This window comes from Neodiprion pinetum, chromosome 7, assembly GCF_021155775.2.
Source record: "Neodiprion pinetum isolate iyNeoPine1 chromosome 7, iyNeoPine1.2, whole genome shotgun sequence".
NCBI lineage: Eukaryota > Metazoa > Arthropoda > Insecta > Hymenoptera > Diprionidae > Neodiprion > Neodiprion pinetum.
Window position 1 is genome coordinate 6,434,014 of NC_060238.1, and position 26,379 is coordinate 6,460,392.

Sequence of the window (26,379 nt, forward strand, 5' to 3'; positions counted from 1 at the left end):
GAAATAATTTATTGTAAACATGAACCAGGAACCACGGAGCGCTTATCCTGGAAGTCGAGAAATTTTATTAGCGGACTGACAGCTACCGAATTTGGGGTTGCGCGAAAAACGAATTGAAATAATTTATTGTAAACGTGAACCAGGAACCACGGAGCGCTTATCCTGGAAGTCGAGAAATTTTATTAGCGGACTGACAGCTACCGAGTTTGGGGTTGCGCGAAAAACGAATTGAAATAATTTATTGTAAACATGAACCAGGAACCACGGAGCGCTTATCCTGGAAGTCGAGAAATTTTATTAGCGGACTGACAGCTACCGAGTTTGGGGTTGCGCGAAAAACGAATTGAAATAATTTATTGTAAACATGAATCAGGAACCACGGAGCGCTTATCCTGGAAGTCGAGTTTCACCGCGTAGCGGACCCGAAGCGCGGGATCCGGGAGGTTGAGAACCCGGTACTCGAAATACGTAGCGGACCCTAAGCGCGGGATGCGGGAGGTTGAGAACCCGGTACTTGAAATTTGCGGAGCGCGACTCTCATCCGTCCGCTCTACTGCGCGGTTCGTTGCAGACTGAGGAATTCGGCTAGCTGATTTTAGATCGGTAACGTCACTTTCTGAACATCCGACATCCAAACTTTGGTTTCGACCTTTCATACTATGTATGATGATGTATGTATGATGATGTATGATGTATGATGTATGATGTATGATGTATGATGTATGATGTACGATGATATGATATGATGTATAATGATTTTAGTTTTCACGTTTCATACAAGAAATACCCACTTTATCTCTCCTGCCGATTCCAGACTCAAGCGGCCAGGCCCTTCGATGGTCAGCCGTTGACTGAAGATATATTCTTCAGTGAACGGGTCGGCTTATAACGCTGCCGTTCTGCGACAGTTGGCAATGAAAAATTTTGCTCGTATCTTCCAAATGTGTGTCAAAAAACACTCGAAGTGTTAAGAAGCTTCGTTCTTTCTCTTCCTGTCACCTTTTTAGGTCTTTGAATCACTACGCAGCGTTAAATACTGTCTCATATACGAAGCATCCATTTCATCTCGTTCAAAATTAGTACTCTGAATTTTTTTCCATCCGAATACTTTTCGAAACACAATTCCGCTCCTCCACCCAACGCAGTTATAATACTTCACTTGCGACCAGCTAAAACAGCGTTTCGATTCTATGCCTATGAAAATTCAAGATCGAGAGAGCAAATGAAAAGTTGTTGGAATAATTTTGAATATTAATGTTATGGGATACATCGAGCGCGTGTCGAATAGAATCCCATTTCAAAATGAATAATTCTTCTCTTTTCATATCATAGCTAATCTAGTAATATAGGTAAATAGGATGGTTGGAGGTGTTCGGAAATGCTAGGACATTTCAAAAGTTGAAGTCGACGATGATCCGGTGCATCAATTTCGTCGTTACAGATTTTCTTTTCCCATGAGGCATAGAGTATTCAACAACGAGAATGCAGTCCTTAAAATCGCTTATTCATCTCTGTCTGGAAAGCTAATTCGCAAGGCGTGGTATTCTAGATGTGTCAAAACTAAGCTAGCGGCACGTGTTTGCATTATTAGAAAAATACCCGTACTCGACATACACTGTTTCTAATCTTTTGCTACATTTGGTTTAATCCCCATGCTTCCACAGCACGAATAGTCGGAAATGTTTTTGATTATCCATAATAAAATAAAAGAAGTAACAAAGCTTAAATTTATTGTTAAAGCTCCAATGAATACATCAAACTGCGGTCGAATCAATTCATTTATTATTTGCACATGACCTCTATATATTTGATAAATTATTCCTAAATACATTGAAACATATGTATTTAAAATGAAATATCATGCAATGGGCTGTGTAAACTATAAACTATAATTTCTATCAAATAGCTGCTTTTATGTCAACAGGGCTTTGAGACTCAGTTAAGTTGGATCTCGATTTTTGCCATCGTATGTAGGACATTGGGTTACAAGAACAAATGCGAATTACGAAGAACTCCGTATTAGAGATAAGGATATTTTAGTTCAAGTATACCTACACACAGAAATCCGTATGTGAATATACTAAAACCTCTGTGTTTATTGTAAAAATCTAGTTTTATATATGTGTATATATGTATATACGCATGCATAAGTATACATATACATATATACACATACATGTACATAAATAATTGCCAAGAAATTAGAAACACTCACAACTTGTCGCAAATAGAGTAAAACGTAAGGTTAATAATATACAAATTACACGAGCGCACCATAAAACATGGCAAGGGTAATCCTAGTGCAGTGATTGTATAAACTGAAGAAATATACATTTACATATACATGATATAAATTAATAGTCTAGAAAAGAGTATTTAGAGAGCTTATCTAATTCCGATCTTGTCACAATAGATCATTAACATAATCAATATACGGTTAAAGCTGTATTAGCTACATTCACTATTAGAGATAATATTTTTCATCCATTTTTATAGTTATTTAATTTCTTGTACAACAATTTTTCAAATTTCACCGCAAAATGCCCAACGAGTTCTCGTAGTGCAAAGACGAGTCCAATTACCTTACAGATGGCATTACATTGATTTTTGCCTTCTCGCGTCGAGTTATAAATACAGAGAAATCTCAATGAGAGCTCATTTCTATAAGATTTACTGTAGTCCTATATTCGTAGCTGTACCTGTTATTCTATATTACATACTGTCCTAAATTTTAAACACACGGCACAACAATGGCTGAAAGCACAATGGCAAGAAGAGAGGAGCAATTTGCATCTTAATAAATCTTTTCTTCTTCATACGTAGCAGAGCGATGTCACGTCGGAGGATATGTACTAGCGGATCACTAGGTGGGGCACAGAACTGAAACATAATTATGTTAAAGATCTTCAACATCTCTTACAGAAAGTAGGTACTTTGCCAGACCTTATATACCAACAATGAATATTCATAGAGGCTATATTCATAAATACTTACAAAAGTAAGCTAATATTTTACCCGCAATCGCTTATTACTGATAACTTCATATGATAATATCCCCTTCCCGCCCCTCCGCGCCCCTCCCTCCGCCCATCCCCTCCCCTCTCACGACCCACCCCGCCCTACCTACTTCTGCTCCTACTCCTACTCCTACTCCTATTACGACGACTACTCCTACTCCTAATCCCACTCTAACTCCTACTATTCCTACTTCTACTCCTATCCCTACTCCGAGTCCTATTTCTACTACTACACCTACTCCTACTCCTGTTTCTACATCCACCCCTCATCCTACTTCTACTCCTGATCCCACTTCTGATCCCGATCCTACTTCATCGAATACTGTAAAAATGGTAAACTCACCGAGCAAAATTCCTCGTCCTCCTTGTCCACCTCCGGCCACCTCCAACGACCGCCAACCACCTCCAACAACCACCGATAACCACCTCAGGATATACCTTGAATAGTAATAAATATTTTGAGTATGAGAACACGTCAAAAATATGGTGTAAGGATTAACATAAGTAATCAATTAATTGATAATATAATAAATCTTATAAGTGCATTTATAGCTACTGAATTTGTGCTTGCGCGAAAAATGAATTGAAATAATTTATTGTAAACGTGACAAGTTTCCAAAATTTTAGATAAAATATAATTACAATTGCCATTGAATATTGTAAAACTGTTTTACTCACCGAGCACAAATCCTCGTCCTTCTCGTCCACGTTGTTCTCCTCGTCTTCCTCGTCCTCCTCCTTGTCCAGCTCGACCACCGCCAACCACCTCCATCAACCACCGATAACCACCTTGGGTTATACCTAGAATGGTAACAAATATTTTTAGTATACGAACACATTAAAAATATTGTGTAACGAATAATATGAATAAATAATCAATCAATATGTAATAAATTATATTAGCGCCTTCGAAGCTACTGAATATGTGCTTGCGCGAAAAATGAATTGACATAATTTATTGTAAACATAGCAAGTTTGAAAACTTATGGATGAAATATAACTGCATTGCCATCAAATATTATGAAAATGTTTTACTCACCGAGCACAAATCCTCCTCCTCCTCGTCCACCTGCGACCACCTCCAACCACCTCCAACGACTACTGCTAACCACCTCGGCTCATACCCGAAATAGTAATAAAGGTTTTCAGTATAAGAACACATCAAAAATGTTGTGTAAGGATTAATATAATCAATTGAGTAATCAATAATATAATACATTTCATAAGCGCATTTGTGGCTACTGAATTTCTGCTTGCGCGAAAAATGAATTGAAATAATTCATTGTAAACATGGCAAGTTCGAAAACTTGTGGATGAAATATAATTGCATTGCCATCAAATATTATGAAAATGTTTTACTCACCGAGCACAAATCCTCCTTTTCCTCGTCCACCTGCGACCACCTCCAACCACCTCCAACGACACTGCCAACCACCTCGGGTCATACCTGGAATAATAATAAATATTTTCAGTATAAGAACACATCAAATATATTGTGTAAGGATTAATACAATTAATTAATTAATAAATATGTAATAAATTTATCAGTGCATTTGAAGCTACTGAATATGTGCTTGCGCGAAAAATGAATTGAGATAATTGATTGTAAATATGACAAGTTTGAAAAATTTCAGACGAAATATCATTACAATTGCCATGAAATACTAATCAAATGTTAAACTCACCGCGCACAAATCCTTGTCCTTCTCGTCCTCCTTCTCGTCTACCTCCATCTACTTCCAACCACCGCCAACCACCTCGTTCTATAACTCGAATACTGATAAATATTCTCAGTATTGTAACACATCAAAAATATTGTATAAGGATTAATATAATTTTTTTACCGACACATTTCACCAAGAAATTTATGAGAAAATTATAAAAAATTATTGCAATTTTATTAGCTATTGCCTTGATAGTACAAAACATGACGTTTTGAATGATCAAACTTGTAAACTCAAAAATTAGTCCGGAAGGTCAAAAGTCATCAGGTCAAGTACCTGGACAGCCAAAACTACGGAGCGCTTGTTCTGGAAGTCGAGTTGCACCAGAAAGTGGACCCGGAGCGCAGGATTCAGGAGGTAGAGAACCCGTTACTCGAAATCTGCGGAGCGCGATTCTCATACGTCCGCTCTACCGCGCGGTTGTTTCCAGACTGAGGAATTCGGCTAGCTGATTCTAGACCGATGACGTCAAGAGAAAAAAAATTTTGGGTTACATCACTTTCTGAACGTCCGAACATCCAAACGTTGGTTTCGAACTTCAATACTATGTATGATGTATGATGATTCATGATGTATGATGTACGATGATATGATATGATGTACGATTTTAGATTTTACGTTTCAGACAAGAAATACGCACTTTATCTTTCCTGCCGATTCCAGACTCAAGCGGCTACCTTTCGATGGTCGGCCGTTGACTAAGGATATTCATAAGAATACTTTTCGAAAAACAATTCTGCTTCTCTACCCAACGTAGATACTTCACTTGCGACTTGACTAAAACAGCGTTTCGATTCTCTTCCTGCGAAAATTCAAAATCGAGAGAGCAAATGAAAAGTTGTTGAAAGAATTATGAATAATAATGTTATAGAATACATGGACGAGCAGGGGGACGAAGAAGACGAAGGTGGTCGGAGGTGGTTGAAGGTGTTCGGAAATGGTCGGCGGTGGTAGGCGCCAGCAGGAGGTGGTAGGGGGTGGTAGGAAGTGTTCGGAAATGGTATGAGGTAGTAGGAGCTGATAGGAGGTGCTTCCAGGTGGTAGGGGTCGGTTAGCGGTGGTAGGAGGTGGCAGGGGGTGTTTAGCGGTGCTTGGAGCGAGTAGGAAGTGTTTGGAGGTGGTTGGAGGTGGTCGGAGGTTGTTGCGGCGGTTGGCGGTGGACGCGGCTACGCGTCCTCTTACGGTGATGATCGAGCTGATCGACATTCCTAAGTCGCAGTCGACGACTAGTCTTACGTACTCACTTTGTACCGACTTAATCTCAAGCTTCCATACCGACACTATTTTGGCTGTTACGAATGTCGGTGCGAGCCCGTTAGGTAGAGTCAATAGAGGCAGAACTCTCCGAGGTATCCGTCTTTGTGTTCTTCAGTCAACGAATTGGTGCAACTGATTCAACCAGTTAGGCCAAACAAGCTCCGGTTCGATCAATGAAGTATGGCATTCGATCGATGTAAATTATTCCTCGGCTACATTCATGCACTTATTTTATTCGAAGTAGTTAAATGTCTCTGTCAACGAACATGCGACTTGGAGGAACGATACATAAACCTGAAATGAAATGATATTTAGTTGACTCAATTTCGGAAACACATCAAAACGTTCACTCGAATCGATACTTCACTCGATCGCGACAAGAAAGACTTTTGACGAATCAAGGAATTCGCTTGACTCAATCATTACGACAAACTAACTCAATCGAAATTGGTGAATTGAAATCATCGTGTTCGGAACAAACAAGGGATAATAGATTGAAGCGAATGGACTCCAAGAAAATTTATTTGCTTGGTTCAAGAATTCCTTTCCCTCCGTTTAGGAAGACTAAAATTGTCGTTAATTATGAAACCTTTGCATAACCACTTACCTGTAATGTTCGACACCTGTTGGGACATTCTGATAAAATTGTGAATCTGATATCTGTATTGTCTATACTTTGACTCAATAAACATTGGAATTTGTCCTCTTACATGTATTGATTCCTTTCAATCTGTTCCTGAAATATGCATGCAGGATTGGAAAAAGGAACGTGAGTGAAAAATTGATCAAAAATTGAGAAATTGCAAACAAATGTAAAATATGTTCAATAAGAACAGAACAATTGAAATTTTTTGTTACTCAAACTAAGTAAATCATTCTCAAGGGCACTTTTATAGATAAGAAGTGAAACTGACTTGTCGCGAGATCATATCGCGTTAAAATTTCAGGAAAAGCAGGTAAGATCATGCAATCGTAAATAATATACGAGGTGCCATATCCCAATTGGAAATATAATATCTGCAGTTAAATAGCCCGATAATTCCTTAATATACGATGTATATGAACTATAGTTGATGAAATTGCAAGGCTGCCTTTTTTTTTATATCTTTTATATATTGCGTGATAATTTTACAGTAACAATAAAATTAATTTTCATAATATTCGTTAATTGCGTATATATATATACGTACGATATATTCCTCCGGATATATATCATATCATATCATCCGCAGTAAAATAAATTTTGACAAAGGAGAATCTTTGTCGCGTCTCGCATTATACATGTATGCCTTATACTTTCTTATTTATCTCGATTTTAATTCAGAAGATACGTTCGTATTAATCAGGAGTTGTCGCCTCAATACTCGTCGCAGAGAATTGCCCAGCTTACAGGTCTTACAGTTAAACAAAGGAATGATGTATATAGTATAACGTACATTCACACTTAAAATTTTAGGATTAACAATTTTTATTTTAATTAATTTGCAAAAATTAAATAAATTATGACAGAGGTACATGGCGTATTGGACGGAAGGGCCCAAAACACTCCGCAGAGGTGAAAAACGAGGATAATTTTCTTTTCTTTTCTTTATGTATATATATATATATATATATATATATATATACATATATATATATATATTTTTTTTTTCTTCCTTTTTTCGTTCAAATTTTTCTTCTCCATTTTTTCGACATTATTTTTTGTTTGTTTTTCAATTTTTTTTCCCATTTTTTTCGAAGGTGCAATTGCTCTGACAAATATTAGGTTCGCTTCGAACAATTGAGTCTGAAATTTAAGAAAGAGTGTGAAACAAATTCTTTTTATTATTATTATTATTATTATTATTATTATTATTATTATTATTATTATTATTATTATTATTATTAGCATTATTATTAGTATTATTAGTATTATTAGTATTATTATTGTTATTGTTATTGTTGTTATTTTTGTTCTTTTTGTTCTTTTTCTTGTCGTTTTTTTTTTTTTTTTGTTATAAAAAAATCTATCGAAGCATGCCCAGTAATACCAGACAAACAGTTTGATATGCTCCTACTTATTAATTTTATATATTACAATAATTAACATCGTCACATACAGACTTAAACACTAACGATATGACTACAGCTCCAAACCAGCAGAGCATAATTGATGAGAATGAAAACTTTTTTTCTTACTTTGCGTTTATTTTTTATTTTCGTTTTAATTTTTGTTTCTCCTCCTTCTCGTTTATACATACAATATATATATACATATATATATATATATATATATATTATATATATATATATATATATATATATATATATATATATATATATATATATATGTATGTATATATGTATATGTATATGTATTTTTTTTTTTTTTATCTTCGTCAAGTGAAGTCTTGATTTAAAATTGATATGCCAATTTATTTACAAAACGTTACAAATTATTAATTACTGTTTCAGCAATTTTTTTCTTTTTTTACTTTTTTTTACTAATCTTCGCTTTACAATTGCAGATAAGAACAAATTTCAAATTGTGACGCTTAAATGTCGACCACCACGTTCGTAATAATATTATACGATAATAATGTTCGTTTTTTTTTTTTTTTTTTTTTTACGTATGTTAAACGTTCTTCACCGCCTTCATTATGAAATCGATCTTTTTAACCATTACGTACCCTACACTTCGCCAATTTATTTCACAAGTTATATATTATATGTAATAATGAGGATATTTTTTATCCGATTTTCCTTATTTCTCATCTTATGCGCAGAGTTTCATTCGTTTAATCTCGGAAGCTTATAATATTCCATGCAATGTTTGGGCAATCTATACGTAATGTAATATTAATTAACGAATTTCTGTTTTCTCTATGAAAAAAGCCACAAGTCGTAATGTTGTAACATAATACAGGCGTATATTGCTGAAATTACTTTTCTTCTCTTTTCCATTCACATGACGTATATACCGTATACATCACATATTACGTATATAGATATATGATATATGTGTATGTAGGATATCGTATTGTCTTAAACATCATGCGGAATCTGATATGTTCGATATGAAATTAATTCATCCTTCTACCGTGGATTTTAACCGTCGTGAAAAATTTTTATTCGGCGTAATTTATACAGTATGATAATAATAATAATATTTCATGTATACTGTACATATTCATTATATGTATATATACAGTCATTTAATTGGTTGTTCACCTGCGATAAGACTCTCGAATCATTTGACGACGTTTTTTTTTTTTTTCTAACGTAACGCAATTTCATGTCGTTGCAATGCAATCATGCTTAAAAAATACTGACGATATTGCTGCTACGTAAAATTTTTAAACTTGCGAAACTGTTTGTATAATATATTTAACTTATAATCGTCATGCCCGTAAAAACTTGCTGCTGTTATTATCTTCTTAGCATTCCTTCTTGTACCATTTAAGCGTTATCATTACCATTATTAAAAATTATTTTTTAACCGCATTAACAATTTTATTTACAACACATTTGGTTTGTAAAATTGTGTAAAACGATTCAAAATCAAAAAATATTACGGTATACATTAAACGAGAATAATCAAGGTTTTGTTTTTCATAACAATAACAGCGGTAGTAAAAATATCAATAATAATCAGAGTTCAACCGTCTTAAATGGCCAAGAATCGATTTGTTAAACTTTTTCTCCATTTATTTTTTCCTCTCATTCTTTCATTCTGTATGACAGTGACCTGATGATATATTAAATCGCAATGTCACGCGCAGTGTTTGCACAATTTATGATGATACCGTTGATTTTTATATAATAATAATATAGCAAATGGAAACAGTTATGTAATCGTAGACATCGGATTTTCGTTACTATTATTATACGAACGTCTCTTATGCGGCTACTACAAAATTTTTAATGTTTTAACTTGTTTTTTTTTTTTTCTTTTCTCCTCCTTTTATCTAACATTACGGTAAAAATTTTTAGCTCCAATGCTTATTATGGATACAACAGTTACAAATCCTTATACAAAACGCACCCTACATGCATTATAGATCTTTAGTCACCTTTTATCAGCGTAGGGGGGAAAAAAACGGAAAAAATTGAAGGAAAAAGAGAGAGGGGAAAAAAAAAGAAATGTTTAAAAAAAAAAACGTCTCCTTTTCTTTAACGGACATTACCGATTCGATCGTGCGAAGGTATTTCGGTTGTTGGAGGATAAAATTGCTGTTCAAAGTACAACATAATTGCGATTTAGAACGGTGATTGTATGTATGTATAATAACTTTTGTTCCCCCCATTGGTTGTATGCATGTACGGATAAAAAATTTATTTACAGTAGCTGAGAGAAGTTTGAAGCGATTATATTATTGTTATAACGAGACTGTGTTGAGTTGGTGTACTTTTGTTTCGTTTCGAAACCTTGTCTTCTTTTTTTTTTTTGTTTCTTACACTTGTTTAACAAAAAAAAAAATAATAAAATTTCTCTCCTCTCTTCGTTTAATGCGACACGTGTTTTTTTTTTTTTCACCGTTTTATTCTTTTTCAATCTAACTCGGTTGCGGTCCGCCTTTTTGTTTTTTTTCTTCCGTTCACATCTTCTCGCAAACAAGGAATGTCGTCGTCGTACATTATATCAACATTTAATAAAATATCTGAAACATCAACAAATAGACTATAATAATACATGATTATTATACGACTGACCTTAATTTATTATATAACCATATATATATATATAATGAATTAAAGGTAGTGATAATAATAATGATAATAATAATAATCACAATAATAATCACAATAATAATAATAATGATAATAATAATAATATAGATAATAATAACTCTTTCGATAACATTTACGTTACTTTACATTTAATTTTAGGAGTATTTATTGGTGTTGGTATTATTGGAAATGCTTGATGCTGTATGTATGTATATATACACACACACACACACATATATATATATATATATATATGTATATATCAGCAGTTAGCACACGCTCTCACCTCATGCAATCATACGCTAAATATTATAGCTTTCATTCTTACAACGTCAAAGTGACTCTGTTATTACCGACTATTAGAATTTTCTTTCTTTCTTCTTTTTGTTTATTTCTTTATTTTTTTTTTTTTTCTCTCCTTCTTTTTGAATCAATTTTTATGCAATTACGTGTCGTTATAATTGTATAATGTGCGTATACGCATGTAAAGACAGTTTTACGATACAGTAAGTTTGACCAGTCGGAGTGTTTTGCTACGAACAAATCCTGCGTCGCAATAACTTACGGTCATTAAGTTGAAATTAAAATATTACGATTCAATGAAACTGAATTTTAATTTTATTAACAGAGATCGGAAAAATCATGCGATTTTTTTTTTTTTTTGGTATTTTTTTCTATTTTTCGCAGATACGGATCGAGAGCATATTTAATTTGAGAATCACAAACGTTGACATAATTTCGCGTTGTATTCGTTAGTATTCAAATTTCAATATATAATTCACAGTTTTTCTTTCGGGACTCTTAAACTGCATTCAAATTACCCAATTCACGTATTTATTTACGTGCGACGTTTCTTGAGTTGAAATTTAAATCAACAATGCGTCGAGAAATTACTCTCGAGCTCCTCGAGAATAAAGATTCTCACGAATGAAGTAACTAATACATATAATATGACGATGCAATGTTCAAATATTGAAATCATAATCGTTATATAACCCACCATTGAGCAATTTTCCGACAGTAATAAGAATCGAAATGAGGAAATGAAAGGAGAGCGAATATATTAATGAAATAAATTTCTCTTAAATGATATTAAATAATTTTAGAATTGTGCCGTAACTAATGAAAATATAATTAACTCTCCGTAAAGATTCTTGGGGATCTCGCAAACTCTCAAATCGTACTGTACATAGAATATTGTCACGTATGATATACGCATTTACATAATTATACACGTTTTAGGGGAAGGGGGAGAGGGGGAGGTCTATAGCAGTTATACGGAGTGATTATCAAACGAGCGAACGGTCCGTCGTCTGCTGCAATTTAATGCGCATGCGCTACGATCCGAGAGCATTTGTTTGTCAGGGCGACCAACCGTCGTGAATGTAACCTCAAAAATATCAACAATTTTTCCGTGGAAGTTATGTTCGATACCGATAGCTAAAAATGACCAACACCAATCGATTAATTTTTCGACCACAATCGATTATTTTTCATCAGAGTTGGTTTTTGTTTTTTTCACTTCCATACGAACGATTGCGACACAATAACAATTTATGCGATTATTGTACGAATTATTATCATTGTCTCACTTATTTGGTATAAATAAGTGAAAGGTAAATGAATATTTTCACCTAAGAATTGAAATATATTTTTAACGAAACTACAAATTATCAAAAAACTTTTCCGCTATCAAGACTCCATACTGAAATTTACGAAATTTGGTTTCATACGTACCGTTATAATAAAAAAAAATAAAAACAAAAAAAAAAACGAAACAATCGATTAATCGATAAATTTTTACCGATTCAATCGAGTCGTGTTCGATTTTTTTTTTTTTTTGGTTTTTGTATTTTGGAATCGATTAATCGATGAATCTATTATATTAAGCTTGGTGGCCATCGCTGGCCGACAGCTGTGAAAAATTTTGTAGTTTAAACACATGGCGGCGAACTGTAATTTGATTTTACGACAGTTGGTCGCCCTGACAAACAACTGCTCTCGAATCTTGGCGCATGCGCATTAAATTGCAGCAGACGACGGATCGCTTGGCCGTTAGACAATCACTCTGTGTACGTATAACGTGTATTATGAAATTTGGATAAGTTCTAAGAACTGGCATTCAAGTTTTGAAAGACGACGTATTACGCAATTTCATTCGAATTATACGCATGCGTTTGTTGCAAGATACGTTTGCACGAATTCAAATATCGGGCATACAACCAATTATTATATGTAATCTATGCAGATCGTATAAATAAATTCATTGACGTATGCATACTGTTGCCCTGAGTGCCTTGGCTTGAATGGAAAAATCAAAAGCTTCTAAACGACGAATAATCAACCGTATAAATGATTTTTCTAAACCTGCGTTGGGTATTTTGTTTTTGCTCTTTTTTTTCGTTAAAGCGTATTATTCCAGGTTATTTAGCGCAATTCGAATTCAATAAAGATCGTTCAACACATTCCTCTACAAGCCTTTGTTTATTTATGGAAAAATTAGCTTTTCGCTGTGCTGAGGGTATCTTTTTTGGTTTTTTTTGGTTCTTCTCACGCGCAAAACGATAAATGTAAAACGTGTGTATTTTAATTCATCGTAATGTCATATTTTCATTACGTATAAATGAAAGATGGCTTAGGTGACTATGTATAGTTGTTAGCAAAACTCAGGGCAAGTCGGCAGGATGTTTACCTGAGCTAGTACCGTTATAAGAATAATAATATAATATATAATTTATAATAGGTATATGTATATTATATATATATTGAAGGTTTCTAGAATCGATGAAAAACGAAGACGCCGAATCAATAACATATTGAACAAGTTACATACGAACGTTATGACTATTTTTTATTTTTTTTTTTTGTTTTTTTTTTAAATTTATTTAATTTTTTTGTTTTTGCTTTTGTTGTTGCTTTCTTCCGTTTTTTGCTGTTGTTGTTGTTTATTTACATTGCTTTTTGATCGTATTTTTCCATCAAACCACTATTAAATCCTTTGTTACGCGATCATTATCATTATACCTTTGTCATCACTTCTCTTTCCCTCTCTCATAACTACATATATTTGTAACTTCGGCTATTATTTATTAACTTTAATACGACGTACCTCGGAGAGATGTTTTTTTTTTTTTTAATTTTTGTTTTTTTTTTTTGTTTCTCCTCCTTTTTTCTTTATGCCTCGAGAATGATACATATATATACATATACACACATATATATATATATATATATTTTCATACGCAAAAAGCCAAATATTATGATAATTAGTTTTTGGTTTTATTTTTTTTCTTTTCGTTTTGTGTTTTTTGTTTTTTTTTTTGTCGTTTTTTTTTTTTTTTTCTTTCTTCCTCTCTTTCCTTCTTTCCTCCCTTCGTTTAATTATTATTATTTTAATTTGATTTATTTGAAGCTTCACACAGCCCAAAAAATGAAAAGCACTTAAAACAGTGCTCAACACTATATAAATAAGTTTATCGATAATTATTAATTATTTTTTTTTTTTTCTCTTTTTGCTCCTTTTTTTTTTTCTTCTTTTACTTATCATTATTAATGAAACGGATTCCGTCTGGCTGGCGTTAGGCGCAGGTTATAGCTGCCACGCCACGTACAGCCCTCATACAAATTTATTTAAGCCTACTAAGTAGCTTAAGTATATCATATATGTATACATATAGTATATATATATATATGCATACTATACATATATATATACACACATATAGTCATTCATATACATAGTAACACATTAATTGTTTACCCCCGCAAATATGAATGATTTTCAAGTCTGAGCGATATTTTTACGTTTAATAATCATCGTCACCATCATCGTCGTCGTTATTTATCATCATCATCGTCATCATCGTCATCATCGTCATCATCATTATAATTATCATCATCGTCATCGTCGTCGTGATCGTTAGAATAATTATCATTATATATTTATAATATGTATATTATTATTATTATTATTATTATATTTATTCAATATTATTCATATGTTCAATATGGTTCAAATTATTGAAAACCTCAGTAACAACGAATATTAATTTTAATTAATATTACAATAATTCAATATGTTAATGTCGATTGTAATATCTAAATATATCACTTGAAAGCGGTCAGCTCGATCCACGAGCGGTCGCACGCGTTTTAATTAATATACACCACCCCTCGTGTCTCGTTCTATGCGGCAAGGCATCCCCCATACATTACAAACATCTTAGTCGCAATTTTCACCGCCATATATATATATATATATATATATATATATATATATATATATATATATATATGTGTGTTTGTGTGTGTTTCAATAATAATAACAATAATAACAATAACAATAACAACAACAGCAATAATAATTGTACGCACCGTTTAACTTTCACAAACTTGCGCAACCTTCGTCAAAGTTTCGTCACATATGCATACACACGTATGCGCGTACGATATATTTTTCACTAGGTTGCAAGTTTTCATAAATTCAGGATCGGTGGAATGCAAACTTGGAAAGAAACGAAATAAACAAAAAAAAAAAAAAAAAAACATATACATATACGTAATATGTTATATTTGAATCGACATGTCGCGGTGCATGAGTCATGTGCAATGAAATGTTTTTTTTTTTTTTTTTTTTTTGTTTTTTGTTAATATCGTGAAATTAACACAAAGTGAACTTGTGATGGCAAGACTGCACTTCCACCGTAGGTATACGATACATACGCTGCGGTTGAACGGATTGATAAAGAGAGCAAGGAGAGAGGGGGAGGAGAAAAAAAAAAAAAAAAACAGTATAAGTCGTACGAAGATACATATATATATCAGAAAATTTCTCAACAACAAACGAATGAGACGAATCTTGATAGTTGGTAGATAAGGTTTCTTCGCGAGTATCTAATGACGAAACGGTTTTAAGCCTGCTCATCGTAACTTCTCGTTCGAGCTTTTAGCTACCGTGTAATGTAATGCATATAACGTAAGCTTGCATATATGTAGAGAAACAGGGGGATGCCTAAAACGGCATTTGCACTAGTTTTCTCGCAATCTCTATCGCCAGCCCAATTACCCTACTTTATACAAGTCCTTAACGTTTCTATTATTATCAATATTATTATTATTATTATTATTGTTATCGTTATTATTAGTATTATTATTATTATTAGTATTATCAGTATTGTTGTTGTTGTTGTTGTTGTTAGTAAGGTTAGTAAACAGATATCTTTGTATTACAATAGCAGTTTGCCTCGTAGCAAAACTATATAATATTTATATTGCGGAATGCATGCTCGATCTTCTATCGATGTCTATCTCTCCCTTGTTTACAATCGCTCTCTTTCCAAAAAGTAGAAAAAAAAAAAGAAAAAAATCGACGATTCGAAATAATGAAACGTAGAAGAGAAAAAAAAAAGAAAGGAAAACACAACAACAATACTTATCGTGTTGAAATTCTGTTATCGCGTGCGCGTGTATGTCATATACGCGTATCACTCTTCATCTGTGCCTGTGTCCGATTATTATTATACGCGTGCCATTGGAATTTACAAACCGTAATTAAAACTGAAGCTACAGATATCACTTTCTCATTCTCTCTCTCCGTTACCTTGGATAACGAAATGAAATTTAAAAATCGATTTTTTCATTCTTATCGTACATCCGTTTTAACATACTCGTATTTTTCATGACTCGCGTGATAACGAGAAAAAAAAAAAAAAAAAAAAAACAACAGCCACGGATTTTGTGTGTGTGTGTTTTCTTCCTTTTTTTTTTATTCGTATTTTAACCTCATACCCAAAATACGGGAATTGTACTTCCGAAGTGAGAATGCAGGAAATAATAATATATATGTATGTATCGTCTATCAATGTTTTACATATACCGTATTAATTTCATAGTATTCAACGTAATTACGTTGAAAAAAAATTTTGGTAAGAAACAAAGAATGTAAGATCGTTAGCGCAGCTGGTTAAAGTTTTTTTTCACAATATAGAGAGGATGAGAATAATTTTTAAAAGCTTATCATTTTACGCATCACACAATAAATTATACGAGCCATGGTAAAAATTTAGTTCGACGACACGTATGTAATAATAATCCAAATTTCTATACACGTTTTTGACGATCTTCAATAATCGGTTCCAAGACTGAGAAAAAATATTCACAATTTCAACTTGCATTTGGTTTCTTCAAATCAACGTCCCAGTTTGAAATAAATTACATTTTAACGAAAAAAAAAAACGTATCACTTTTCACAAGATGTTATTTATTTATTTATTTGTTGTTTTTTTTCTTTTATTTTTGAAACCCAGTTAATTTTCAATTAATTATTTACCGGTAAATTTTTTTCTCAGCGAAGCGAAGAACCGAATTTCACGTAAACTCTAATACACTCTGTTCAGAACGAATAGAACAGTTTTGAGGCGAAAGAAGAAGACAGATGGAAGAAAGAAGGGAGTAACTTCGAACATTCTGCGTTAAGAATTAAAGACCCACCAAGCTATGTCTATACATTACGACCGTAAACTGTGGAATTATAGAAACGTGTGTGATATGTGATAAGGATGTGATAGCGGAGCTGGTGAGCTACAATATGTTGCCTTTATACGTGTGACGTGGAGTGAGCATGATATGGAAGTCCAATGGTGGAGTTTGTGCCGATTCCGACAGTGTTTTGAGTGCCCACACAAGCCTATAACGTAATCAAAGTCTGTCGATCTCATTGTTACATGCACAATGCGTGTGCATATAATTTATTGATGATAATAACAATAGGGTGGCGTTTGATAATGTGAATTCAGTACGTAGCTGCCGCTTCGACGCATTCGTGACGATCAAGTTTTCCATTGTTTCAACTTTTGCATTTCACGATGCAATAATGCAGCTATACATTGTAAGATGTCTGTAAAACGAGCCCACAGCGTTTCGACTGACAATAAAACTGAATTCCGCCGGATTCATAACCGTAACTTTATAACTCGCGTCAAGTTTATTACGCGTAATGCAGAAATAAACTTATTGCTAGCGAAACGGTTTAGCGTTGAGAAAAAATAATTTAAAATTACGTATTAGGCTGGATAATGGATAAACCGTTCGATTTCTTTCGCGTTGAAGGTTATGTGGTACTCCTACCCTTACCGACCGAGCAAACTCACCCTTTTTCTTCCCTTATTGAATAAACAACCATCGGAATCTGAAACCTTTCCGTTTGTTTGTTTATTTCATATGAAAAGAAAACGGGTCAGTTTGCTCGGTCGGTAACGGTAGAAGTACTACGTGACCTTCGGTTTTGCAAATAAATCGAGGACGAAGATTGGATCGTTAATAGTCAACCGCGTAACCGTTTCTTGTTCCGATACATGTAGACACGTGCGAGTGATTTTTTCGCGGATTAAATTCCCGGTTGTGAGAATTTATTTGAATGTGAAATTATGCTCCAGAAACTCTTGCTGCCGTTTTATCGAACGTGAAATAAAATTTGATATACAACGAGCTTCGAAAATCAGTTCAGAGTAAAAATAAAAATCCAAGCGTGTAACGTTATAGTGGCCATTTTGATTTGGCGCCAAGTTCAAATACGTCTGGACAATATCTTGAAAAAGCAATATTATCCTCGATTATAAAACTGCGGATCTGAAATTGTAGCGATTTATTTCAAGCCAAATGTTTCTCATCAAGTATTTGCGAAAAATACTTTTCAATTATATTAAATTTAACATACATGTACATGTATTGAAAAAAGAAACAGGCCGACTCTTTACGGATGAAACTCCGCTTGTGACCTTTCTGAATCAGAAATTGAGATACGACAGGCAAAACCAGTTAAAAAAGAAAAAAAACATTTCAATAATGTTATTTGGGAAAATTATACCGAAGGTTAACGAAATGAGCCCAAAGAGATGAAATTCGGTTCAAAAAAAAACCTACCAGAGTCCAATCATTCTTAACCGTATAACAATCGCTGGAGATTTTCCAAACTTTTTTTTCTATTTTTTCGCGAGTTTTCCAGTCCAGCCGAGTGTTTCATAATGATTCAAAAAAAAAGACAAACGAAAAAAAGCGAGTGATTTGCACTATCGAAATATCGAAAACGACGGTCATGTGAAAATCAGTAATCCAGTTATAACTTCGAGGTTTATTCCGAGACTAAATAAATTAATGGACGAGCTTCGAAGCGGTTGAATGTCACATGTGCCAGAATTTTAATCGACAAGTCTTGCTCGTATTGTTTGCTTTAGACAGGCATCGGGGTACCTAAAGAATTTAAACGCGTATGTATCTATTATGCACTCGACATGGCAATATAATCTCGGACGAAAAATTGAGAAATCTTTTTCTACGTACGAGTTATCTACACGTAACAATATTATACGCATATGCCATTATAATTCTGGGGGCGGTACGTTAACTTTCACTCGAATTACACCGCACAGACGATTCCCTCGCGATCCTACAATAATCTCAATGTTGAATAGTTTCGTTTTATTGTTAGTTATTCCCTTTTCGTTTTCTTCGATCTCTTCTAAATACAACACAATTACAAAACTTTCATACGGCCAAATTCACTAATCGTCTATTTTCCTGTACTCTAGTACCTATACACACTGTCTATAGCAGATTTAGTTATTCGTACTTCACCGTAGTTTCTTTTCTATTCTTTTCCTTTTTTTTTTCGTGTTCGTCTTCTCCCTTTGTTATACTTCTACATCGGTGTTAATAGTAATAGTAGATTTGTTATGTATAGAATATGTTTTATTTATTTATTATTATTTTTCTTCCCTTTTGAATTAGCTACGAAATTGGTAGTTGATGCGTCGTATTTTAAGCTTTCTCACTACGTCAGCGAGGCGAGAGATTCGAGTAATGTATTGTATCGAAAGCGTGTAACGTAAACCTCATTGTCAGTGATTTATCATTTTTACTTTTATTTTTCTTTTTTCTTCTAATACCAATAATGTGAATTGTATTGTTAAATTCTGTATATTTTTTTTTTTTTTTCATTCACCTCGTTTGCTTTTATAAGTTTTTACTTTACTCTTTACGCACTTATCGTTATTATCGTTTAATCGTATTAACATTATCATTATTATCGTTATTATTATTATTGTTGTTATTATTACTAATATTGTTAATATTATTATTATTATTATTATTATTATTATTATTCTGTTTCGCTCTTTACTGATCAAAAATGGATGTCCATGGAATTATTGAACTCACTTCTAGGCTTAAATAATCAAATTATATCTCGAGGTAATTAATTAATTATATATAAAAATGTCAGGCTTCGATTAGCGTACTGCAGTGAGTGCATAAAGAAGTTTCTCATAATATTATTATTCTGTGCTTTCATCATGGAACAACAGTGCCGCTGGGAGTCGATTGAACGATATATTTTGTTTGCACGACGGATTATACTTGATGTATATATACATACATACATACATACATACATACATACATACATATACATACGTGTAATATATGTATATACGTATTTAATCATTGTCATTACTATTCGTTATTATTATTATTATTATTATTGTTATTATTACAAATGTTATCATAATTATTACAATATAGTAAGTATTATTATTATTACTACTATCATTGTTATTCGGAATAGTATCTATCTAATTTTTAAGTCTTTGTCGAATAATTTCAAACGGTAAAGCCAAAGAGTTGAAAAAACAAAAAAAAAAAAGACAAAAAAAAAAACACAAACGAGAACGAAGAAAAGTCTTATTTTTAGGCTTTCTTTTTTGACTAGAATAACATCTGACTGTAAACCGTGTTCGCAATGTTCTATTGTTTGTAAAAAAAAAAAAAGTATCCAATTGGTACACGAGGCGTTGTCCCATGATTGTATTTTATAACGTCACGATTGAATTTATACAGCAGTATAGACGTGCGATTTTTATATTATATACTGTATTTCTGACTCGGCTCATTTTACTATTATTATATATTTAATTATTCATTGGAAAAAGAAATAAATATTGTCCAACTTTGTTTTTTTTTTTTTTATCGTAGTTTTATTCTCTTCTCATTCGCTTATTAACTTCTGAAGCCCAATTTCTTGTTAGTTATAGTTTCGGAGACGAGACGATTTTTTTTTCAACAAATTTTAATCCAGTATACGTGAGTGTGGTTTTTTTTTTTTTGTTCTCTTTCCATCCTCGATATCAAAAATCGCTTAGCGCGAACTTTTGAAACAAAGTGAAAATAATAGAAACAATGATGATGATAATAATGATAATAATAACAAGAATAATAATAACGATAACAAGAATAAGAGTAATAACGCACTTATATAATATGTAAATAATAATCATTCAATGTAATTCGATTTAATTGAATTGTAATTTTATTGTTATTGAAAATTCCTATTAGTCTAGCCTAACTAAGGCTACGATGCAGGTTACACCTAGGATTTTTTTCTTACCGTACACCTAGGAGTTTGTATATTTCGGGACACTTTTTGCCAGACTTGTTATACAATTATCATAGCTCGAGGCTGTGTGGGTATATAGATATTATAATACAGTTAAAGGTTGAGGATATATTACCAAAGGGAAATAATGCGAAGGTATATCTTTGAGTAGCTAACTAGTTGCAGGATCTAAATTTCTGTTAATCAAACTGCAGCGTGTTTGTCTGTGTGTGTTTGTTCGTGTGTAGAGTATTTTTTCCTCTGTAGATATCGATCAGATTCGTCCGACGACCTGTTTTCACGTAAATATTTCGTACCTACTCCCACATATACATATAAATGTAAGAATAACAATTCAATACGTTTGCACGAGGTACAATTTTTGCTAATGAAATTCAAGTCAATTTAAACTTCATTTCTTACTTCAACGTATCATTTCGCTCTATGTATTATACGTAGAAAAAAAAAAAAAAAAAAAACATTCGTAATAACGATAGTAGATTAGAATAAAATCAAATAATGTCACTTACGTATCGTATACCGGGACAATCTCTTCAAAGTTGAAAATCGACCGCGCATGCGCCAAATAATTCAATCTCATTGGGCGATAATCTTGCCTGCGATGCAGGCGGGCCAACGTACGAAAAATTTGTACGTTTGAATTTTCAAAGAGCACAAGCATTAAATTTCCCATCGTTCTTTGAAGAATCAACTTTCCGACCCTACAACAAATGCTTCCCAAACTTTTCCGAGTCGCTACCTCGATTATTTCAGATTCTAACCTCGAAAATTCGTATCAACTATATCGCCTACAGAAACAGTTTGACTGCTGAAAACTCGGGATGGCGAGCCTGCAACGAAGAGCCGATAAAACTCGCGCATGCGCGGTTGATTTTCAAGTTTCAAGAGATTGTCCCGGTATAATAAAAAATTCTTTAGACCTAATACCTAAATGCTTTCTTTCTTTCTTTTTTTTTTCTTTAATTATTATTGCAGTCACAGCCGATAAATAATTAATTAATAACAATACGCACCGAATATCATGGTCGGAAGATCGACTGCTTGTTTAATCAGTTTTCTCGCCGTGACAAAACTCGCGTTTATGTTTAACAAAGATTTGGATTTGATGCGGATTACCGTAGTCAATTTTAGGACAGGCATTTTTATATATATTTTGTTTTTTTCTCCACGTCCCATTAAACCGAATATTTATACTATTGAATCGATCGATTTTCAACGTACATAAAGCGTGACGTAAAGTACACGTGATTCAATCGCTTAGAATGATTTACGTCCTCGAAATACGATTTATCACCGTATCAGGTATGGAAAGAAAGAAAACATATTTTACCAAAGAGAATCAATTTCAAGAGAATTCAATGAGAGTCGATAGAGCGAAAATTTACGATTGGCAAGTTGGAAACTTCGAGAACTAGGGATTTGATTTGATTTTTTTTTTTTTATTCATTTTTTTCTCCTTTTTTATAAGGTTAAGGGCACTAGGCAATGGAATGTTAATTTAGCAAAGTATGAAATACTAGGCTAGGCATGTAAAATTTTCAGTTACTATCAAATTTCACTTTTCTTTTCTATTCAATTTACTGTTTGGAAGTTTGGGAAAAAAAAAAAAATTATTACCAATTTTATCGATTAATCCGAATGAAACGTATTTGCGATAAATTATGTATGAGAAACTTTGCAGCTCTTTTTCCAAACTCATTCTTCTGGATCTCAAGCTAAAAATCAAAGATATGAAAGACAGTAAACTAAATTCTTTTCAAAATAAATTCGACGCACATTTTGCATAGAGTCTGAATACATTGATTTCCTTACCGATTAAAATCTTGTCTCACTATCAAGAACAAAATGTCGAATAAACGGATTGTTTATTGAATAAAAATTAAAAATCTCAACAACACTTTGTCGCATCCGTTTAGAACAAAGAATTTCCATCGTGTTGAAATTTATTCGTACTTTTAGAAACAGGAATCAATTGAAAAATTCATCAGTTAATTCAGTGAAAAAATGAATACCCTTACAATAGTTTCTGAAACAATAGGTAGTTTTTTTTTGCTTCTCAACTTTCTTCTGATCTACAAAGTGTTGAAGACTGAACGATTTTCGTCTTACTTACACTGCCCAGTACCCTGAATCGTCATAATAATCGTCGACGATCGTTCAAGATCGTGAAATTCAGTGACCGAAAAAACGAAACAAGAATAGCATAAAAAAAAAAAAAAAAAAAAGGGAAATTTCATACTGCAACGAAATTGTTTTGATCCACGTTTCAAGTAAAATAGCAATTCGGGCCTGTGTGAATAATTCCACTGTAGATTGAGTTGACGGAATAATCTGTACATGGTTTAGTTGTTAGGTATTAGGCAGTTCACCAGCTGTGCTGGAAGGATAAAAGCACACCGTGTATATACATATACATAATATATGTGTATGCGTAATCGCACTCTGACACTCTCAAACACACACGCATATATATATACGTATATATACATATATATATACAGACAGTGACATAGACAGTATATAGAATAGTATAGTTAATAGAATACAGTTAGAGTAGATAGGTAGCTAGAACATGGACTTGGCTCAGGGATGATCGATATTGTGCACGCAACTATTTCAGATTTGAGCATCTATATACATACAATATATATACACACATATATATATACATTATACATATGTATACATATACATATATATATATATATATATATATATATTGAATTTGTTGAGAAAATTTTTATTGAAATCGTTGAAAAATATCTTCAACTTTCGTATAGATTAATTATTGGTGAAAAAATGGTGAAACTTCTTGTCTGTCTCATTTCTCATTTTCAACTGCTTGACTTTGCGTCGGGATTGATTTGTTGGTAGTGTTTTCGGTTTTACATATATATATTTTTTTTTCCCCTCCTTTTTTTTTCCATTCATTTAAACGTATCGTTAATTATTGTTTTCTAATAAATAACACGATATGGTTGTTGAACATTTTCGTCAGACATATAGCTACACATGTATGGATATTCGAAATTGAAATAGAGCAATTACGAACGCGAAGAGGAAGTTGTTTTTCGTTTTTTTCTTATCTGCTTTCCTATGACAATATATCGAGAATCAGGACAGAATTGTGTGTCGACTACTATTGCATGTACATACATGTCGCAGCTGGTGAGAAAAAATTTTCCGAAGACATGCGACGCTTTTCCTTCCTCCGTTCCGCTTTCGGAACGAATGGCAACAAATAAAAAGAAAAAAAAAAATTTGCGAATATAATATGCAAAGGCTGGATATGCTAATGTGAGAAAAAGAATATATATATATATATATATTATATATAAAAGAAATTGTACAACGGTAGAGAAGAAGAATATAATGAAGAAGAAGAAGAAAAGAAAAGAAAAAACAGATAGGAAAAGAACAAGAAACGAGAGCAAGTGGTGAGAGACCTCAGCGAAAAGCGTAACACGTCTACGCCGCGCGAGAGAGCTTTTTTTCACCTTAATTAGTAGAAACGTTTCACATTGCAGCACGCCTTTATATATACATATAAATACACATAAAGCATACATATATCCATACATATACATATATATATATGTATATATATGTATGTGTGTGTGTATTAGGGTGTATCGAAAGATTAAAAAACTCTTGGCTATCCTCAAAAATCAAAGATATCATTGAAATAAAGGTCTCCGTGCAATGATTCGATTTTTTGACAATATATAGGGGGCGCGCGGGACGTTTAAAAACGTCATTTTTAGCGTCAAATTCACTTTATCACTGACAAACGGAAACAGATCAATCAAAAAATTCAGCTTTCTATATACAAGGTGCCCAGATATGTACTCTTTCAAACCCATACTCACCGAGCATTAACAAATGGTTCGTATATTCGAAAAAAAAATCTCTGAAAATCAATATTTTCACTATTTTTCAATTAATCATCATTAAATATTGATACTATCAGTGATAAAATCAGTGAATTTAACGCTAAATATGGCGTTTTTAAACGTCCCGCGCCCCCCCTACATATTGTCAAAAAATCGAATCATTGCACGGAGACCTTTAATTCAATGATATCTTTGATTTTTGAGGGTAACCAAGATTTTTTTAATATTACGATACACCTCAACGTGTATATATGTATATATAATATCTCGTAAAAACGATATTGTTTAAAAAAAATTTCACCGCCGCAGAAGCTATAATAATAATAATAATATCCTCGTGTTCTTGCGCTTATTTGGTTGTTGTTGTTGTTGTTGTTGTCGTTTTTTTTTTTTTTTCAATTTATTAAAATTTTTTTTTTTTTTATTCTCATCTTTATCCTTCGCGTGTGGTTTTTTTTTCCCTTATCTTAATTTTCTTCGCGCGTTCGTTTCCTTGTTTTTTTTTTTTTTTTTTCAGTTTCATCGCAGTCGTTTTTTTTTTTTTTTTGTTTTTTGTTTTTTTTTTCACCCTCTCGTTTATTTTACTTTGTTCATTTGTTAGCTTCATTTTTTTTTTTTTTCGTGTTTTTTTTTCCCCTTATTTCGTTAAACCTTTTCCTTAAACGTAATTCTCTTCTCGTCCCCAATCCCCGTAAACATACTCACTTATATAGTCAATTAATCAATCAATCAATCAACCAATCAATCAATCAATCAATCAATCAAACAATCAATCAATCAATCGTTTCATCAATTAATCAATAATAATAATTATCATATAGTATTATCTGGTATATAATTTAATCCCCGCCGTCGGTGAGAGGGAGCTCCCTTTTCCAGGGGGAGTCCCCGAGCACCGTAAATGCGGAGATGCAGTTGAACACTGGAGTCGGTGGTGGGGGCTGCGATCGCCGCGTAGGTCCCTGGAGGCGGTGGGGAAGGGGGGATTTTGGAAATTTCGGAACGTTTTTTTTTTTTTTTTTTTTCTTCTTTCTTTCCTTTTGGATTTCCGATTTTGACGGGAAAGTAGGAGAGGAGGTGTGAGAGGGAGGGTGGAGGGGGAGGGGGGGGGGGGGGAGTGTTAAGTAGGAGGGTCTGTCCGCACTCACCAATGTCTCTACTACACATGCATTTGCACATGCATGTATGTATGTATAATGTATACACGAATTGTAATATTACACCGCGGAACACGTCAATTTATTTGTTTATTCATTTAAATATTATTGTTATTATTGTGTTTTTTTTTTTTTTTTTTTTTTGCAACGCATGCGTGAGATTTAATTTCCCGT

General features: G+C 33.1%; 1 protein-coding gene across 3 annotated transcripts; it reads right to left on the reverse strand.

Annotated features, from left to right (window-relative positions):
- Positions 1 to 1,634: 1,634 nt before the first annotated feature.
- On the reverse strand, positions 1,635 to 26,306 carry LOC124223062 (uncharacterized). Of its 3 annotated transcripts, XR_011177675.1 has the most exons (9): positions 6,606 to 26,306; positions 5,382 to 6,292; positions 5,018 to 5,195; positions 4,703 to 4,780; positions 4,381 to 4,464; positions 4,057 to 4,134; positions 3,696 to 3,818; positions 3,361 to 3,455; positions 1,635 to 2,880 (listed from the first exon to the last, which is right to left on the reverse strand). XR_011177675.1 is itself a non-coding variant. In XM_069137889.1 (8 exons), the coding sequence occupies exons 3-8, from the start codon at positions 5,139 to 5,141 to the stop codon at positions 2,864 to 2,866; spliced, it is 504 nt and encodes a 167-aa protein (XP_068993990.1). In that variant the 5' UTR covers positions 5,142 to 5,195; positions 5,382 to 6,292; positions 6,606 to 26,306; the 3' UTR covers positions 1,635 to 2,863. The 3 variants fall into 3 exon arrangements, 2 of the variants coding, with proteins under 2 accessions (XP_068993990.1, XP_068993991.1); XM_069137889.1 differs by lacking the exon at positions 3,361 to 3,455; XM_069137890.1 differs by lacking the exons at positions 3,361 to 3,455; positions 6,606 to 26,306 and having other exon boundaries at positions 5,382 to 6,431.
- Positions 26,307 to 26,379: the final 73 nt, after the last annotated feature.

What these genes read in the sequence shown, in the direction of transcription:
- LOC124223062 (XM_069137889.1), bottom strand. Translation starts at nt 5,141, where the DNA reads ATGAGAATCGCGCTCCGCAGATTTCGAGTAACGGGTTCTCTACCTCCT. An exon ending in CCGTAGTTTTGGCTGTCCAG is followed by an intron (nt 4,781 to 5,017) that starts GTACTTGACCTG and finishes TTCGAGTTATAG; the next exon opens with AACGAGGTGGTTGGCGGTGG. An exon ending in AAAAGGAGGATTTGTGCTCG is followed by an intron (nt 4,135 to 4,380) that starts GTGAGTAAAACA and finishes TTCGGGTATGAG; the next exon opens with CCGAGGTGGTTAGCAGTAGT.